Here is a 19,465-nt window from a genome sequence, read left to right on the forward strand (position 1 = left end):
TTTAAGGTAAACATTGGGCCTTAAGTGGTTGGCCTTTACTCTGGGTGACTGAGGCCTAACACTGAATGTAAAAACAATGATAAGCATCACACATAATACATACTCAGGGGTTTGGTGGCTGATGGCACCTTGACAAAGAAAAAAAAAAAAAAACCTCTGAAGAGATACCATGATTTAAAAGAAGTTTGGGAATCACTGTGCTTGTCCAAACAAGGATCATTAAATTACTCCTGAAGTATGTGAGTGTCTGCCTGCTGTGGTTACAAAGGGTTGAAAACATTAATTAGATAGGCAGAAGAGAAAGCAGGCCAGGGCGGAGAAGAGGAAACCACAGAAAGTGCAAAATATATTTTACTATAGATGATGACAACAGTGCTCATTTACTCTGAGTGCAATGCAATCTTTAAAAGTAAAAAGCCAATAATGTTTCTAATCACTCATTCGGCAGCCCTGAAGTTGCTGAAAGGTTTTATTTTCAACTGCTCTTTCACTCCTTGCAGAAAAATATTTGTATCATCCTGACTGCAACTTAACGGACAGGCCATTGCATTAGGAACACTAAATATGTAAGATATCAGATCTGCCCTGAATTATACTTTCACAAAGCTTGCTCTAATATCATAAATATGCTGTTTGTTGTCAGAAAGAAAAGATGAAGGTAAAGAAGGTAATGATTCTACTTTATGGGGCTGTGGTAGGTAATGGTGTTACGGTCGGATACTTTAACTTTCACTAGAATCTAATCAGGAAAGTTATAGGATATACAGGAGGTGCTTCTAGTCAGACACACACAGAAGAATGCCACAAGACTTTTGGCGTTATTGTGGACACAGGCCAACATCTCTCCACTGCAGCAGCCAGCTTTCTCTGCAAAGTTGTCAGACATGCGCCGGCCAGAGAGGCGCTAAGTGACAATCACACTGGACTGCATCTCCCACTCAGCGTTGACAAAGTGACAGGAAGCTGTGATGCAGTTTGTAGGTTGGTGGTCAGAGTGCGCTGGTCTGCCCTCGCTAATTTTGCGTGTAACTCATCCTTCTTTTCATTGTGTATTTGATGTGTTAAGTCACAGAAGCTCTTGCTACTATGGTGTACTGGTACTGGCAGGTACTGATTTAGATCTCAGAGTCCTTCATACTTCGTGACAATTATTAGAAGCTTCCACTACTAAGCCAAAAATTCAAGACGAGAAAAGAAACTCCTTGTGTCTTCACCATGGGAACAGGATCAATCAACTCTGATGGCAAAGCTGGTGTCCTGGATCGCGTTCAATAGTACAAGCGTGCATTGCCTTGATACTGTTGATGCTAGCTGCATTAATTTAGCCAAGTCTTTGATTTTCATACATGTCGGTACATTTAAGGAACTAAGAATTTTAAACGAGGCATACGCATTTTTGACAGCCCACGGCAGATGGTAGCCAAGTGGGTGTTTTTGTTCTGTAACCTTGTTTGTTACTGTCTCTCATGGAAACCCTGTCTGCTTTGCTTAGCATTAGCATGCAAGGATATAGAAGATCATATCTTCACAATCTCCCTGATCTTCACTCAAGGGAAATGTGAGGCTTCCATCATGTTTATCAAACTGAAAACAGAAGCATGCATAGTATTAAGAGAATTGCTTTCATACCTGTGATACACTGAAACTGACCATCCTCTCGTCGAATAGTGAAGGCCTCACCTGGGTTTACCTGCACCAGGATTACCTGTGGATAAACAAAGAGATGATTTGTTTACTTTCTAAGACAAGCGCTACATGTCTTATTTAGCAACAAGTACCTACAATCAGAAGCAGCTACTTCCTCAAAGTACCAACTCAAGATTTTGTAACATTTCTGACGCTATGAAGCACAGCTCTACTATGACCAAAAGGACCAGTATCAGTATAGTAATATCACAAACCCCAAGGACAACAATAAACAAGCAAGCCCGAAAATGATGCCATGTTAGAATGCAGGTTTAAGGCTTGGTTGTAAATATTTGTTCCTCATCTGATGCACTAAAGGCAACTCCACATATTGGTTCACTGTTAGGAACAGAGGTAGTCAGAAGCAGATGACCTGAGAAGTCTGCTCGGTTCATACTGGGTCATAACCTATATGTAGGACCTAAGCCGTTCAATGGTTAAGTGCTGTGGTAGAAACCAAGCAAGAGGTCCAAGCATTTAGCCACACAGTATTCCACATGTTGTTGGGAGATGCTCGGATGTACAACTACCAATTGATACTCCAAAATAAACTCTGGGTTGGTTTCTCTAAATGGTCCTGCGTGTCTATTGAAGTAGTCAGCTCTCATTAACTGTATCAAATGCAGCAGGTCAGCTCAACAGCTAAAGGACAGAGACTTTCCTAGATTAATGTCATTCAGAAAACTGATGAAAGCAGTCCTAAATGCTGAAGGATCCAGATTACCTTATTTAAAAAGTGGCTTTGAGAAAAACCCCTGAAAGCAGGAAACCGTTATCTGTAATACATCTGTTACCAGGCAACTTAAAACCTTTTTTTTTTTTTTTTAATACAAAACTGAAACAAGACAGCGTGTGGAGGACTTAAAGATGTAAAACCATGTCTTCAAGAGTTAAGAGGTTTAGGACCTCCAAAATGACAACCCTTACCAGATTAGTTCTAGTCTATCCCTCACGAGTTTTATTTTACCGGTAGAAGAACTGATGATTTGAACATCACCTTTTCAGTTTTGACTTTGATTTATCTGTCTGACGTGAAAAAAAAGAAAAGTTTGCAATGCTAGGACGTAATTTAGGCAGAATTTGAACACGTGTGAGTTTCATTATAGTGAAAAGGACATTGAGTGTGGCATTATAGAATAAGCTCATCTGAAAATGATTGTGGGGGAAAAAAAAATAGATCTCATCTTTCCTGTTCTGTGTTGTATTACAATTGTGCTGGATGCAGGTGCTAAAAGCAAGTTACAATTTTCAAGCGGTAGAAATAAAAGCATGAACATGAAGTGGGACGAGTTCTTCAGAATGCTAAAAATATTTCACAAAAAAAAAGGTTGAACAAAAACAGTAGGAAACCAGGAACCCCTGGCCTAATTTAAATAACCTGTTGAAGGTGGAACTGTTGTGTCATTACCACGCTTCACCATTCTGTACAAAAAAAGAAGAGATGCGACAAACCAAGAGTCCGCCATACAGAAACAGTACAAGCAGCGTGGGAAAAAAATACAGCTTTTGATTATAAATCACATATTATATTCAGCCGTATAAGCCACATCAAAGCATGACAATGGTCAATGACAATACGAGACCAAAAAAACCCAGAAGATCCGTTTAGTGTGAAAGCTTCGCCTATTCAAAAAAGACAATGTTTCCCTTTTGTGGATGACATAAGAACTGCAAGCTGTGAAATCACTCCCCACACGACGCCTACAAAATCAACTAAAAATTAATGATGTGTTCACCTCCCGTCACTCTGACTTGCACAAATCCAACTACATGTGTCAAAAGAAAATACATCTCCCTCTACTGAATTTATTGAGGCTACAAATGTGTTTTTTGGATTCAACCACAGATCAAACAATTCTAAAATCTAATTCCAATTTAAAGACAGGAAATGGAGTTGTATCTGTCACATTGAGAAGCACGAAAATCAAGAAAATCAAAAGATTTTAAAAAGACCTAAAGCCAAGACTATCCATTTCAACTCCCATAACAGACTTGTGATAAACTCAAAATATACTTAAACAAAACACCCACAACATCCATCTACAATTCATCATTCTTTTAAGTTGATCTTAGAATTTTTTTTTTTTTTTTTTTTTTTTTTGCCCGGCACATTGTGTGGGCGCCATTTACCTCACTGTTGTGGAAAACGCTGTCATAGAATTTATACTCCCCTGGCAGAGGGCTTTGGCTACGGTTCTCTTCAAGCACAGAAATCATCAGCACCTCCATCTCCGACACTGCTGCCATTCATGTGCTCGGGAGTGAGAGGAAAGAGCCTTATGACTGCCAGACACAAAACCTCATATGTTCATACACACCCACACAGGCAGCGTCAGCTAGAGTAGATAGTGGTGGGAGGGGGTGGGTGAGAGGCTGGGGAGGTGGGTGCAGGGAGAGGGGGAGGTCTAATTGAATCAAAGCTAAGGCACTTCACTCAGGTGCATGTGCACATTTTGTTGTCCCTTCCTTTCTGTATGAACCAAAAACTCCTCCTTGGATAATTTTTCTTCTCTCAAATGTAATTGTTTACCTTGGAAGTTCGACTTGAAATCAATACTGTGACATTTACTGCATGTTGATAACATTAACAGGATATATTACTTGCAAAATACACAGCTGCTACTTACTGTTGCCCGCATTGCTTTTTCTCATTCAGGCGTTGCTATTCACGTAGTCACAGAAAGAGGAAAATATGCTCCAGGGTCTACCAGACCCTCCACCACTTCACCCAACCTTCCTGAGAAATCACATGACCTGCGACGCTAATACATCTGGCTGGGCTGATCCTTTACACCATTCTCATCCACTAACCCCTGCACAAAATCCAGGAAAAGGCGAGGAGTGCAGCAGTCAGTGTAGGCGTATGGGGCTTAGTCTCGCTGGATGAAGCCTTCACAGAAAGTGCAGCGTAAATCTCATATTTGCTTAGCGTGGTTCAGCCTCATCTGCTCCATAGCGGCACTCTCTGCAGCATGCAGCTTGATCACTCCTGCCGCTGGCTCCAGCACAGCCTCCCTGCCGTTGGTATCCAGAGCAACCCCTTCAACAAATAAGCCACAGCGATGTCCGAGCCAAACCTTCAGACAAGGGACTGAAACATTATCGGCAGTGGCCACTATCCGAAAAGGAGGAGGATGAACCCCAGAAAACCAAAAATGAGAAGGACTTAGGATGATGCCTGCTTTTCTGTTTCCTTCTTGCCTCTGTCACTAACAGTGTGCCAGCTCAGTTAATGCCTGCTGTGCTCCTTAATATGATTAATTTCAACAGCATTCCATCAGGGTGTGATCATAATACAGCTGAGCCGGTAAAGGTATAAGAGTTCCATAGCGTGGGGAAGTCCTTTGTTCTGCCTTTTAACAACAACGACGGCATGGAGGAGCTAAACCGACCCACGCAGCTTCCGAGGCTGACATATACGACTACGCTACAGTCCCTCTGCCTCCTTCCCTTCTCTCCCTCCTCCTCATACTAGTCTGACTCTCTCTCCCATTCACAGAGCGACATGCCATACACCCTCTCTTAATACTCTGATCAATACGAGAAGAGACGAAGTGGTGGGAGTTCAATCGCAGAGCGCTAGCTCCGGCGACAATTGCAGCCTTGAGTTCTCTGCTGTTTTCAAAGATCACAAAGCAGCTCGTTGACAGTCAAAACAGAGACAGTATTTCTACAGCCACACATTAAACACAGCTTGCAAGTATTCAGTGCTACTTTAACCATTGCCCAAATTCATTCTAAATGAATCATTCCTTGAAGTGACAGAGCTTATAACTTGATCACTATATGCCAGGTTAACAGATACTGTGGATCACTGGTACTTCTAGGAATGGGGTGCATTTAAATCTTTCAATGAAAACCCCTCAGTTCATTTGACTGTTTATGAAAAGGGAAAAACGGTGGATTTAAGGACTTAGACAAATGCCAATGCCTCCAGTAATGGTCAAATACAATAGGCTTATGAAGGAATATGACTTTAGGGGAAGATGAACTATTATTAATTGAGAAGAAGATGAATTGGAAGAACGAAAAAAGTGTGATAAAGTAAGACTTTCTACATAGTCATCAATAGAATTTTGCAATACTCAAATCAGATGGATGTGTGAGAATGATTTTTAAAGATTTAAAGGGAATTGTCAGCGTAGGAGTTATGGTCCAAAGCACACAGGGGGTCAGACAGTGCCCCCTTAAGGCCAATGATTTTTTTTTGGTTTCCTTTGTTACAATAGAACAGGCATTTTTTTTTTTCCCCCTTTCAGATGTGCTGGGTTTTGTAATTTTAGTATCAACCTAGTAATTATGTGCAAATGCATTATGATTAACCAGCAACTAAAAAAAAAAAAACGCAGCAAAGCCTTGCTAAATCAACTGCAGACAATTAAGATAGCTTTCAGCAGGCTCAGTGATTGAACAAAACAACAAGACTAGGGAATGAGGGTAATAATGCTTTAATGTCCGGTTACATTCAGCTTTAAAATAAGTCACACTGTGATCATTATTCCTGGTAAGTGGGCAATAGCAGTGCTCAATTTGTTCAAATATTTAATCTCAGGCTATCTTATAGCCAACCTCACGTTAATCAACTGGCCGTGGAGAGTGGTCACAGCTGCTGATGTTTGCTGAGGCTTGCTGGTTAGCTTAGCCGTCCCCACTTGTAGAAGATCACATTTCTGACAACATCTTGTGTTTAACCACTACAGAGACATCCAGGCCAGCGGTAAACCTTCCAGTGAAGACTGAAACCAGTCTCTTCACCACCAGGTCAATACCAGGCTGCTGCACTCCTGACATGGGGAGATTGCTAGCATGTTCCATCTGTTTCATGCTTCCGTTCACTGGACAGACAGCACTCCCCACCCCCCCACCCCAGTCAGGGCCACCAAGCTCGTTCCCACATCACCAAAAGAATCTACCACTAGGGTGAATGTTTTTGTGGTGGTTAAGCATATCAGCTGTGTGTACAAACACCAGGAACAGCAATGATCTGTACACCCTCCTATGTCTGACTAAACAGGATGCCGGCATCCTGCTCGCTAGTACCAGCTACAGGTCTGGAGTGTGAATTGCTCTGCTGTTTGACACATTTATTAAGATTCTCTTCCTCCAGGACTGGTCAAAAATACCAGGAGGTAATACAGAAGTCATAAGCTCATTTTGTTCCTTGGTACCATCAATGCCAATGGAAGCTGTTGTACCAGAACATTCTGTATTAAATAGCCTGGAATTGGTAGATACTTATTCTAAGACAGTTGGGCTAAGTCACAAATGGTAATAATGAGCTGTGTTGTGTGGTCATCATATAAACAGGTATTACCAGGTAACAGTCCCAGGAAAAATACTTTGTAACTAGGGTTAGGAAATATGCCAACATTTTCTAACTGGCCTTTGTCGATCCAACAATAACCAACCAGCTGCCTCTTTCGTTACACTGTTGGCAATTTCAAACACATGCCTTGGTTTTATGTGCACTACTTTAAAAATGCTATATCATTCATAGATGATGTCAGTGTGTTGTGTGATAGAGAATAGGACAGAGTGAGCAAAAAACTAACCACGATGGAATACATTTTTTGGATACTTTAAACTGAATACCCACTAAGGTGGTAATGATGGGAAATTGATGGCATCACACTCACGGGTCCATCCTTGCAAAGACATAATAAATATTTGTTAAGGGTGCACCAATTGTGAAATTCTGGGTCAATTATATAGATGCTTAAAATAGTAATTTGATGGTGAGAGTTTTAACTGATCTTTATTTCCCCTTTCGCACAAGGAAGACAAAAAAAATCAGCTATTGTAAATTCTTTTGGCCTTTTATCATGCTGAGGACAAATTTAGATACATCCAGATACATATTTCTGACAAAATGTTTAACATAGCCTTTCACATCAACAAATAAACATCCCCACTGCCATCTGTCAATGCAATCTTATTGAAGATGTTCAATGGTAGTAAACAAAGCCAAATATCAGCAGAAACCTTTTCATTGCCAGATGGTATTAAATCTGTCAAGCCTCATATGATCACTTCATGGTTTAGCAGTTAATCGAGAACATCCCTGCTCTGATATAGTGCTGGGATACTGCAAAGGTTACCTTTCGCACAAGAGATTGACCATTGATCTGCACCAGTTTCTTGCTCGCATTCATTGTGATTTTAAAAGGACAGACCATGCATTAAGAAGACAGGAACATGAGAAATTTGACACACTTGCTTAGATTCATAAAACAGTTCAATTTAAAAATATATATTTTGTTCCCAGCTTTGTAAAGATGTCCTATGCAAATACAGAGTGGCTCAATTAGCACAGACTGTCACGCAGGTGGCCATCACTGTTTTATTACCCAGGAGGATGGGCCTGCTCCATTCATTCATGGCTGTTATCTCTGACGTTTCTCTGCCGTGACTCAGAGTTCGGGTTTCTCTTAACTGTGCATTGATGTAACAAAGCAGCTGGGTGGACAGGAAACAAGCCAAATGACACAAGCAAAATCCTGCCAGTGTTGGTACTAGCCGGCGACTAACATTCTCCCCTGCAGCTGAGGGCATATGCTTGCGTGTGCAATGATAATTCCGGGCAATTTGATGATCCTACCTCCAGTATTATCTGGAAATATCACAGGGTGAAATAGTATGATAGAAACAGATAGGAAATATTCAAAATAAAATGGGTTAATGCTGGAACAATTTCTTGTAAATATGTGTTATCTTGTATTACATCACTGGAGATAATCATGTAATTTGTACCGGAACATTATCAAAGAATGGCTGAGCATATATTTACAAATTCATGGAAAGTGACCAAAGAGAGGACCATCTGCAGCTGAAATATGACTGAAAATACACCGGGAATATTCTTAAAAGTTTCCTTCCCCAAGTCGACCCACACGCAGACTGAGCGACATTCACAATTTCTGATCTTGTTTACTTTGGAAATGCCTGTCTGAATGAGGTTAAATCCACAACAGAAAAAAATAAAACCCTTAAACCGAAAAATATGGTTTAAGGAATTGGGAATTTGATAATCATGACCCGTGTATTTTCCCAAACACATTAGACACTGTGAGGTAGTGATTTACATTAGTATAAATTAATTCATTTGTACTTAGGGTATCAGTTTAAGAGGGTCACCATTTGACTTAATTGGGCTCACGTACAACAAACAAGAATCCTGATTCAGTTTGCAACCCCATGAACACTTGCTTTTCTGGCTGCACCTTGTTACTCTACACAACTTTGTTCCTTCATGTTCCTTACACAGTTTACGTTCAGTATGTGTAAGATGGCTGATGTCTTATACTGCAACCACAAAATTATTGTTCTGGTTAAGTTGCTGTCCTGCTAAATGTCAACTCATCACCAGCATGAAGAAAGATGATACTGTGACGACGGTTTTACACACGCCTTTGTCTAAATTTGCTTTTATTCTAATTCCTCAGTATTTTCTTGAGTCTGTTTCCTCCAAGCTATTCACTGGGGAGAAAAACAAACTTGCCATCGTCATACTTAATTTGTCTTTTATTGTGGTATTCCTGATCCTCATCTCTACCACTGAAGACAAGGTAAATCAGGCCACGTTAATAGCTGATAATGTTGTAGGCTGTTACAACCAAATACAGGGACTTTGCTGAAGAAAGTTCCCTGAGCAAGCAGACATTCCATGAACAGGGAGTTGGGGAGTGCTGTTTATGTATACTGGACTGGAATTCAGCTTATGTTTTACTCTTTTCCACAGTTTTATTCGAGTAGTTTCCCCTCTATCCAGCCAATCAGTATTACAAGTTAAACACTGGTGAAGTATTTAAGGCACACCCACCTGATGAACTGACATGCTTAAGAACTCAAAAACATTTGCATGCATATCAGGTCTGATGAAAATCTCCTCCAAATCACCCCCAAGTTCCATCTATGTGCACGATATTCATGAGTCACAACGAAAAAATGTATGTCACTTGTCATTTCAGAGGAAAAAAAGAGAAATGATTCAGTTATGCTCAATTCATAATTGGTCATAGACTTGAGTGAAGCATTTCGTGTATGAATGTGATGCATTAAAAAGGGCAGAGTTTGTGTCACTGGCTTGGAGGGAGTGTACAAAAACACTGTTGAGTCACGAACTGCCCACCTCCTCACAATAGTTGACCATAAGTGCCTCAGACGGATCTCCACCGATGATTCAGTGACTGCCCAGGAGACAAGTAGAGACGGCTACATTTTTGTCACATCTCAAGCACTCTGGCAACATGTGAGGGACACCGATCCATGACCTGGCCTCTTGTGTTAGCACAGAGGATTAGTAGGGACTGGAGAGATATCTCAATAACCCAAAGTGATGGAGCCCCCCCCCCCCACATACACACACACAAACACGATGGACTTTTGATGGGACACTGGGGAATGGGACATTGGAAGGAAAAAAGGAAGATCGAACCACATGGATAATTGACATTCAATAGTTTTCTGGCTCTCATAATCAAATTGAATCGTGAAATGCCTGAATTGTCACAACCTTACTAGACAGTAATAAAAAAAAAAGAAAAAAGTAAAGGTAGTATCTTGGGGGGGGGGGGGGGGGCTGCTAATGAACCATTTCTCCTGAGAGCTTATCAAAGCTGTTTCTATCACACATCTTGTCAGGTTACAAAAACAGACTTAAAAACCGTCAAGAAAAGAAGCATAAAAACACAAGAACAAAGGACGTGGTCCAAGGAAACATCAAATGGAAGGTCTAATGAAAACAGCAAAAAGGCAGAAAAGATAACCTTCAATACAGAAAACATCAAACAAGTACATAAGCCATTAGCTGGGCTTCAAAATTTCGAGAAACAGACAGATTCATCCGTTACCTTCTTAGCTACCCCCAAACAGCAAAAGAAGAAAAAAAAAAATCTGTGTTTGTGGATGGACAGGGGGACGGGGGGGGGGGACGGGGGGGGGTTAATGGATGGAATCAGTGAATCATACTGTAGCCAAAGTCATCTCTGAAAACAAATCTCAGGTAATGACCCCCAGACAACAGCTTCCTCTCTGACTCAGAATAATTGGTCCAACAGAGCGTTAATACCAAGCCAAGACTGTGACAAAGAATCCAAGAACGAACAATGAGGTGTCCTAGCAGATTCCCAGAGTAAAAGGTCAAAAACAGACGGGGCAGCCATCGCTGTGAATCCTCCTCAACGTCACCTCAGGCCTGCTTCGCTCTGTCAGAGCCAGACCCCTCTAGTGTTTCCGGCTCCTCACTCAGTAGCTGTCATGATATCCACACACACCTCCTCAGATATACAATATATTCATAAACAGTATCCAAGCAACAATCTCTAGAAGGAGTGATGCAAAATTTAAGTCCTCATTTACAAGCTAGGTGTTCAGTAGTTTTACTCCACAAAAACCAGTCATGTGGTACTGAATTAATTCCAGTTCAAAATGAGAACCGTAACTTAATGGAATGAAAAAGGTTCTAATTGAAGTAACCACTTCTGTTGCAGTTCATCCTGGGTCAAATCTCATTTCTGCCTGGACTCCATCCAGTAATAATCAGTTGAAAACCCAAACATCTAATCCATGTTAAGAAATAATTTTTGAACAGATGACAAAATACCAGTGAAAATAATCGTGCTCGGTTCTGTCTGACCCATGGCTCATCTGTTGATTCTTTCAGTCAACTGCCTATTTCACCACAAATCTACAGCAAAACAAACCTCCAAACTAAAAGATTTTAAGAGGTTTTAACAGATTTTCCTTTAAATTTAAGGTGGTTCTTCTTATCCCCATGCTTTTAAATATTTTTCCTGAAAATCAGCCAGGTGCAAAATCCTGCTGAAGGATACACACACACACACAAACCAACAGACAACATTATCACCATGGCATCTGCAGTATAGTTGAAAATGATTGATCCTGAGACCACGGTACATATTATCTAGTTCAGGATAGTATTTTAGTTGTTGGGGCATTGATAGACATACTACCACTGAGTCATTAATATTACTGACAATGTTGTTTTCTTGACCTTCCACCAACATCAGATCTCACAACAGATTTCATCTGAATCGGGTGAGCAGTCAGACAATACTGGATTGTAACAAATACCTGTTGTTGTAATCTAATTGTAAACTGTTCTTTGGGGTACTGATTTCTTGGAAGGACACACAAACCCTGGTGCAAAAACAGTTTATATTAGAAAAAAAACACAGTAAATGCACTTTGTTATCTGACACTTGTTATTCCTCCACATGAGAACACATTTCAATGATCTTGGACATGCAGTGACACAAATTGTTCTGAACAGGAGGGTGGTAATGATGTAAGCCAGGAGAGAACAACAGTATTTTGTTTGTCCAGCTCAATGAAAACATTATAAACATGGACAGGGGACGTGCACAGGTAATCAGGTAACCTTTGTGAGGGTCAATAAGGCAACTGAATTCCGTGAGAACACCACCCTCACAGTCCAATACAACTACCAAAATTTGATCTCTATGTGAACAAAGCCTTATTCAGGAAAGGGTTTTTCCACTGTGGAAAAAGACAAGATGGTTGGAAAGGCATGGTTGTGGGGCAGTGCTAATATTAGCAAGCCTTATCTAGACAAACTGCATGAGACCTAGGAAATGACGGAATCGCAGTGGGTGCTCCACGCTATCCCCCAGGAGGTCACAGAAACTAAGCATATCAAACTGATGATCATCAAAATGACAGGGAAATCGCAGGGTCTTGTCATGGCCTCTCAATCTCAATCCAATACCGACAATATACGATGAGGAACATCAACCAATACGCAGTAGCCATGAGGGCTGCCATCAAGGCTGGGAGAGATACAGTTGGTAACTACAACACACCTGTTGCTTTCTAAGTGTGTTCTTGAGCCGCTGAGGGACAGCGAAACTGTTTCTGTGGTTTCAATACTTTTTTGGGTCAACCAAACGATATCTGCATATTGTTTTCCATTTGAAACCAGTCACAAAAAGCAAGTTTCACAAGAATTAGAAACTGTGCGTCGCCTGCTGCCAATCAAAATGGTTGCAGAAAACATGTTCGTAATTATTATTCTGTATCTGATTAGAAGCAACACGTCAGGGTGAAATCTGTCTGGAAATTGTGTTTGTCGTAGAGCATAACCTTCATTATCTCGTTTAAAAAAAGATGCGAGCAAAAAAATTAACCAGCTCACAACGTGACATCTCTCTTTTTTTCTCCAATTCTTTTACTCCACAGGTCTGAATGCTGAGGCTTGAGACAGATTTTGTTCCTGTTTGATGCACATCACCGCTGCACCAGCTGCTGCTTGACACCACATCTGGCCAAAAACCACATTAATGTTTCTCTTCTGTTAAACCATATACTATTGCATTACTTATAGTGCTGCGACTTAAATAAGCTTATAAAAATAAGCTTACAAAAAAATTCCTAACTTTGTGTATTTACTTAGGTAGAATTGAAGTCATTTCAACTCCTGGCTCTGCAGTATAGCACAATGTTGTGGATACATTGTACAAACATTTCTGCCACATGTCAAGGTATGAGCCAGAAATTCAAGCGGAATGCAACACATGGAATTGTGCTTTTTCCGAGGATAATCTAAATCCAACAACAACAAACAGTTTTAACAGCTGGATATTTAAGGCAGAGATCAAACAATTAGCCAGAAGCACCACTTCCTCAACTGTAATTACAAAGGCAGATTACTAAAAAGACAGCACAGAGAAACAAAGACGAGAGCGTTCCAAGTGTACCTGCTGGGGGCCCTCCCCGTTAACCATGGCTGGGGGTGGCGGTGACGTCAGGATTGGGAGTTCAGGGCTGAGAAGCTGGCCGGACTCCAGAGGTGGGGTGTGGTCTGCCATGTCTCCCTCATTCACACCACTGAACAGGTTCTCCTGCAAAGACAAAGTGATTGGTGGATCAGGTAGGAGTTGTAACATCATCATGAGTCTTCCAGCCACGCATCCCATTTCTATGCACTAGGACTGAGTAAATATTGGGAACACCCATCAGTATCCTGTACATTCCAACAGCTACACAAGTTACTGCCTCTAAAATGACTGTCGACAATGGCAAACGCCTACAGACAAAAAGAATGGTTACACTTTACTTAAATATAACTACATAAGAGTGACGTTACACTGTCATTAACTTGACATAAAACTGCCACGAACCTGTCATAAATATAACTAAACAAGTCGTGGACGTTTATGACCTGTCATTAAGTGTCATTTGTTTTTTTTTTGTCATGACAAGCTGACATTGTTGAAGTTGTCAAGATTATGACAACTTGACGTGAATAAAAGTGACATTACCAGAAGTTGTCCCGGTTTTGACAAGTTGATATTAGGGTTAGGGTTAATGGTAAGTTGTCATCACAAAAGACATCACGAACCATTTCGATGTCAACTTGGCATGTTACCAAAGAACAGTAAAAGGCATATGCAGGGTGAATTTATGAATGGATGGTGATGTAGGCAAGGCAATGCCTTCGCCTTCATCACAGGATGCATAAGCTATTCCTGACCAAGGAAAAAAACAAGCAGTCTAACAACCAGCTCCCTGAAGGATGGAAGTCCCAAATTACGCAGGCATGCATGCGTCAGGATGACTGAGCAGAACAAACAGTGACGTGAGAAATTTACTATCACAATAAAATCTGCCGTCGCAACTACGTTAGTTTTTCCTAATAAACCTGCAGGGGAGTGTGTATCAACTCCGTCAGTGTTCCAAATGTATGAATCTCTGTTTGGACGTAGTCAACTGATAAGATAGGGTCACCCTTCCTGATCACGCATGCGAAAGAGAACAACCATAAATAAAGGATGAATTTGATTATTTTCATTCGTGCCTTCTCTCCATGACAACGACGTCAGGCGTAAGAAAAAAAAAAACACCTTCAAACGCATGACTGTTTTGAATTAGGATGCTGTGATCGACTGAATGGCAACATCAAAAATTTCCCAAAAAATCCACTGCTCTCTATTGCCAGTCATGCCTTTGCATCACAGGCACTTCTGTGTTTTAAATGTTCCCCTGCCCACACACTGCCTTGCCCCCTCTAATTCAAATCCGTCAAAACTCCAGAGTTGACTCACATTTTATCAGTTGAATCACTGCCTTACTTTGTCTGTTTGTTTGTTGTTTTTATGCTGCATCAGTGTACACAGAGAGGTGCCGAATTACAGTATGACATGCTGTTAACTTTCAGTCTTGTCTCAAAATTATTGTACAGCATACTGTTGGACACAGAGAAGACTGATGGAGGCACACCTGGTTGTAGATTCCAAGGGAGTCCACTGTTCAATTAAATTGAGGAGGTAGGAGCTAGGCTTTTTTGGTGGTGCTGCTTGGGATGCTGCAGTCTTGTTCTTTTCGTAGGTAGTAACCCCTTTCCCACTCAGCAACATGCCTCTGTTTGAGACGCTGCCGTAAATTGGTAGTGCTGCTACCTTTGGTAGCAAAAGCCTTTAAACACACATTGCAGCAAGGTGCTGTTTGTTCTGTGTCTGACGCCACAAACCCGAACCAATTCCAAATAACTGAGTATACTTTTCCTTTCTTGGGAATAAAATCTTCACTACTCGCCACCATGTTCTTTGTATCAAGCACGCATGGGGCACGCACTCTAAACTGCATGAGCCTAAAAAGGGAGCGTTGGTGGGGGATGTTGAAGAGAAAATCAATTTTCATTAAAACAAATCAATGTAAAGTACAAATTCGAATTAATCAATAAAATCAAGTTATTGCCCAGCCCTACAAACATGCTTATGATGGTAGTTCATCACCTGCTATGGAAAACAGTACATCTGAAGCTTTTCACTGCGTCCTTACTGCAAAGAGTTGATTTTAGAGGTTATTTGCCGCACACATGATGTACAACGGATTGAGAACCAGAATTGCTATGAGATGAGGTATCGTTTTATCTGAAAATCATCATTGTTTGCCTTACATGTAAGCTAATAAATTCCTTATTGCAATTTAACTCAATGGAAAAGGAAAAGATAAGGAGCAGTGTGCGTAATTTGTTTTAACGTGCAAATGTTTTGTGCATATATGCATATTTTCTCTTTATCTACAGTGATTCTCCACTGTTCAAACATCATAGAACACCTGTGTAACTGCTAAATAAAATCATTAAAGCAGACAACACGTGTATCGAAAGTATAATGGAACAGGAATTACTTCTAAAAATGCAGAAATTAGTCGTTTCCCTTGTCTCAAAGTCTGGGGGTTTTTGAGAATGGGGGTTTTTGTGAATGGGTTTTCAGTTAAATGCTAAATGTTAACACCAAACATGTCAATTTTGAAGCTTTCTGTGTGTCTTCAAATCAGCAGTTGCTAATAGTGGCTAAACATGACTACAGCGTTTGGAGCAGACGAAACATCATCACACTGAAAAAACAAAACTAGTTGCGGTAGCATTTGATTCATGCGTCCATGGTTTAGTTTGTACGTATAACGTCAAGCTTTTTGCCCATCAATGACTGCATTTACACATCAAAATAACAGAGATAAAAAGATTATCTTGTTAAAACATGTTCGTCTTAACGTCTTTATGTTGCCATACACAGACAACACTATGCTGCTCGGCAAAAAGCACACAAGGAACTTGAAAGCAAAGTAAAAATTCTGTCTCTGCAGTGTGACTTTCCCAAAGTACCAGCCACTGACACAATACATTAGAATTAAACTATGACCAGTATCCATTCTTATCATTTCTTCTTCTCTGGAAATCTGACATCATGATATCAAACCTAATGAGTAAAGCGTGAATCACATTCATGCTGATAATGATGCTTCCCATAATAACAGGAAATGTTACTGAGAAAAGGATGTGAGGGGAAAAAAAAAAAAAACCTTTTTTTTTGCTGTAGTACTTCTCTCCTGAGTCCAAAGCGATGGGTTGACACACACCAGGGAACGTCTAAGATGCAATGCAACAGTTGTTGCCGATTGCTTCCATTATGTCTAATTGGAGCTGCTACACTGACCATGGGAGTCACAGCTCCACACAAAAGAACTCTTAATCTTAAAAAGATATTACATTAATATATATATATATATGTATACGGTATATGTTTCCGTATATGTTCATGCCCCTGTCAGGGGCAATGTGGAAGAATGGCAGACAAGCAACATTGTGTATTTTGTTCCCTTTACAATAGATTGAAATGTATTTGTACATAATCCTGTGGTTGGAATGATCAATATGGTGCATGCTGAGCAGCTGACAGTGTCTGTGAAAACTACTGGTGATCTAAACAGCAGGAGAACACTGAGTATTCTGCTTAAATTCTGCTTTTGAAAACAACAAACACATGGCTGCATGCAGCTTCACAGACCAAGCCAGTGGGGCAAGTGAAATGTAACGGGCATGCCAAGAATACTTTAAGTGTAAGGCCACCGTGAATATCCTCAGATAGGTCTAGCTCTTTCATAATACCAATTCAGGCTTCAGTCGCTTGAACCATTTAAAGCTAATAATTTTCAACACTTTTTTTTTTGTTCCAGCCGCTTGTGAAAACCGTAGTAGTAAGAGGAGACAAGCTGACATCAGGTGACATTACGTCCATGAGTGTTAGGTGACAGGTATCAAGCAGAACTGTGGTTTGTGTTTATACTCCATTTAAGTGAAACAGGCATTTGAAAAGAAAGACCGAATATGTTCGTTGTGCTATATGGGAAAGCATTAACTCACCCTGGTCAAACTGATATTTTCTTAGGCCCTAGTAACAGCTTCTCAGCAGAACAAGTACCAACTCCTGAGTGGTCACACATATAAATACACACTGACACCTAAAAGCTGACTATGAAGGGGGTATGTAAGTTCAAGCAAATAAAACACACATCCACCAGGAGGGATTATACACAAGCTCTCTCCTACAAGACAATCCTGGAATGACTTCACTTTCAAAACACTGCTATAAAATAAGATGGAAAAAAAATGTGCCTGTCACAATAGGAATGACCACGTGACATAAACAGTGTACATGATGATTACAAATTCTGTCACAAAAACCCCAGAACACCATGAGAGAAATGCAACATGTGTCCTTGAACCTAATTACAATCAAGCGCATGCGCTTCTAAACCTCACAGTGATCTGGCTTATCTGTTTGCTTTAGCCCCTCCCCTCCTTAAGCTTAAACAGCAAAGTCAATTCACAGTGTGATGGTCAATGAACTGGATTTGAGGGCATTATTTCTACACTGGAGGACCCACATTAGTTAGGCCATGTACTGGAATTACATCTCAAAGGCAGGCTCCTTCAGGCCGGGAATCACTTGGCATTTTCATTAAACATGTTTATATTAATTTGCCAACAATAAACGCAACAGCAAGTCTGTTGGGTGGGGGGGTCTGTAAGCTTGCAAAGCAACAAGGGGGGGTTCTGATCTTAAACACTACCCTACTTTCAATGTACATGTACAATGTCCACACAATTCCTTGTACCTGGTAAAGCTCAAGAGTGTGTTCTTGAGTAGGAAAGGCAGATCTGAGTGCAAACTGATCATTTCCCAATTCTACTTTTATTAGACTGGATTGGCGCTCCTAGTAAAATGTATTCATTTTTGCATTATTCATCTATTCACTTGTGGTGAATGGAAGAGTGGTTTTACTGACTCTCCCTGTAGGATGTAACTATAAAGTTGGTGATAAATCACCAGAAATTAAAACAGACTGCTATCTTTTATGAAGTAGAAAAAACTCCCAAAAAAAGTCAACTCTTCACAAGTGTGGTTATATTACACGAGAACCTGTGCAAGGCCCTTCCAGGAAAAGCCCAATAAATTTACCTCGATACCGAAATTGTGGTAACATCTGTTGTAGCCCTGGCTGTACTCTCCATATTTGACTATGGCTAAGGCTAAAAGTAGATAAGAAAAAAAGCAGCTGTTTTTCAGTTGCAGTTTTGATGGTCCTCACCTGGGATGAGAAGAAAAAAATATGCTGTTCTACGAGCCAAGCATATAGTACAAGGCACTAAGAAAGAGCATGTGTCACAGCCTGGTTTTACGCTAGCATCAACGCCAACATTTTATGGAGCAGTTTATCTTGAACACCTGTAGAATTATTCGGTGCAAGCCTGCCACACAGCTGGCGATCCATTTAGTGCATTAACGACACCCAAGCTAAAGCACGGACTCTAAGGAAAATATTTAATTATTAATTTTGTTAAATTGCTAGCGATACAACTTTAGCGCAACACGGTAGGTGGCTAATCAAAATACGTCATACGAATTGGGGGTTTATTTCCTGTTTCCCTCGGTAGAAATGGTAAGCAGTGTCGGTAAATACTCAGAAATCTGGTGATAAAAGATAATGCAGCTACTCACTCAGTCAGTCAGCACAGCAGTAGCAGTCTTGACACGTCGATGTACAGTGGTGTCTTTTATACAGCTCTTCCCGAAATGTTTAGCGTTTACGTCAGCAAGCTCCGATGACCGGCCACTTTCAGAACCCGTTATAGTAACTTGCTACGTACCTTGACATACACAAAACAAGGCGAAATGTGACATGCTAACGCTAGCTTCCTAATGCTAACGTTACCTAGCTAATAGTTAGCGAAACGAAGATGTGCTTTCCTCGTAATATCAACGGCAATCGCTCGCGTTAACTGGGTCTCAAACAGCTCGAAGTAGCCGGCGAGCGACAACGACGCTGCTTAGTATCGATAATGTTAGCCTAGATGCCAATTCTATCGAGATAACTTTCCATCTAACTCAGGTCCTCGCTTAAAAGGCAAGAATTTCGCCATCGCTTACAGAGCACTCTGCTGCGCCTGCGCAGT

The 19,465-nt window shown here is 40.7% G+C and overlaps 1 protein-coding gene across 3 annotated transcripts in view; it reads right to left on the reverse strand.

Annotated features, from left to right (window-relative positions):
• Window positions 1-19,465, reverse strand: part of fndc3a (fibronectin type III domain containing 3A) — a 50,399-nt gene extending 30,934 nt beyond the window's left edge. The window contains exons 1-3 of one of the 3 annotated variants that reach the window (XM_086216479.1): window positions 19,011-19,465; window positions 13,422-13,565; window positions 1,630-1,705 (exon numbers count right to left, since the gene is read on the reverse strand). In XM_086216479.1, coding sequence (XP_086072605.1) covers window positions 1,630-1,705; window positions 13,422-13,532 — 187 coding nt within the window. In that variant the 5' untranslated portion in view covers window positions 13,533-13,565; window positions 19,011-19,465. Of the gene's footprint in view, window positions 1-1,629; window positions 1,706-3,816; window positions 3,949-4,313; window positions 4,379-13,421; window positions 13,566-19,010 lie in introns of those variants that run through there. The other 2 variants (XM_086216480.1, XM_086216481.1) reach the window with 2 other exon arrangements.

This window comes from Aulostomus chinensis, chromosome 10 (assembly GCF_037954235.1).
Source record: "Aulostomus chinensis isolate RoL2024-O1b breed Wild chromosome 10, RoL_Achi_v1.0, whole genome shotgun sequence".
In the NCBI taxonomy this organism is placed as follows: Eukaryota; Metazoa; Chordata; class Actinopteri; order Syngnathiformes; family Aulostomidae; genus Aulostomus; species Aulostomus chinensis.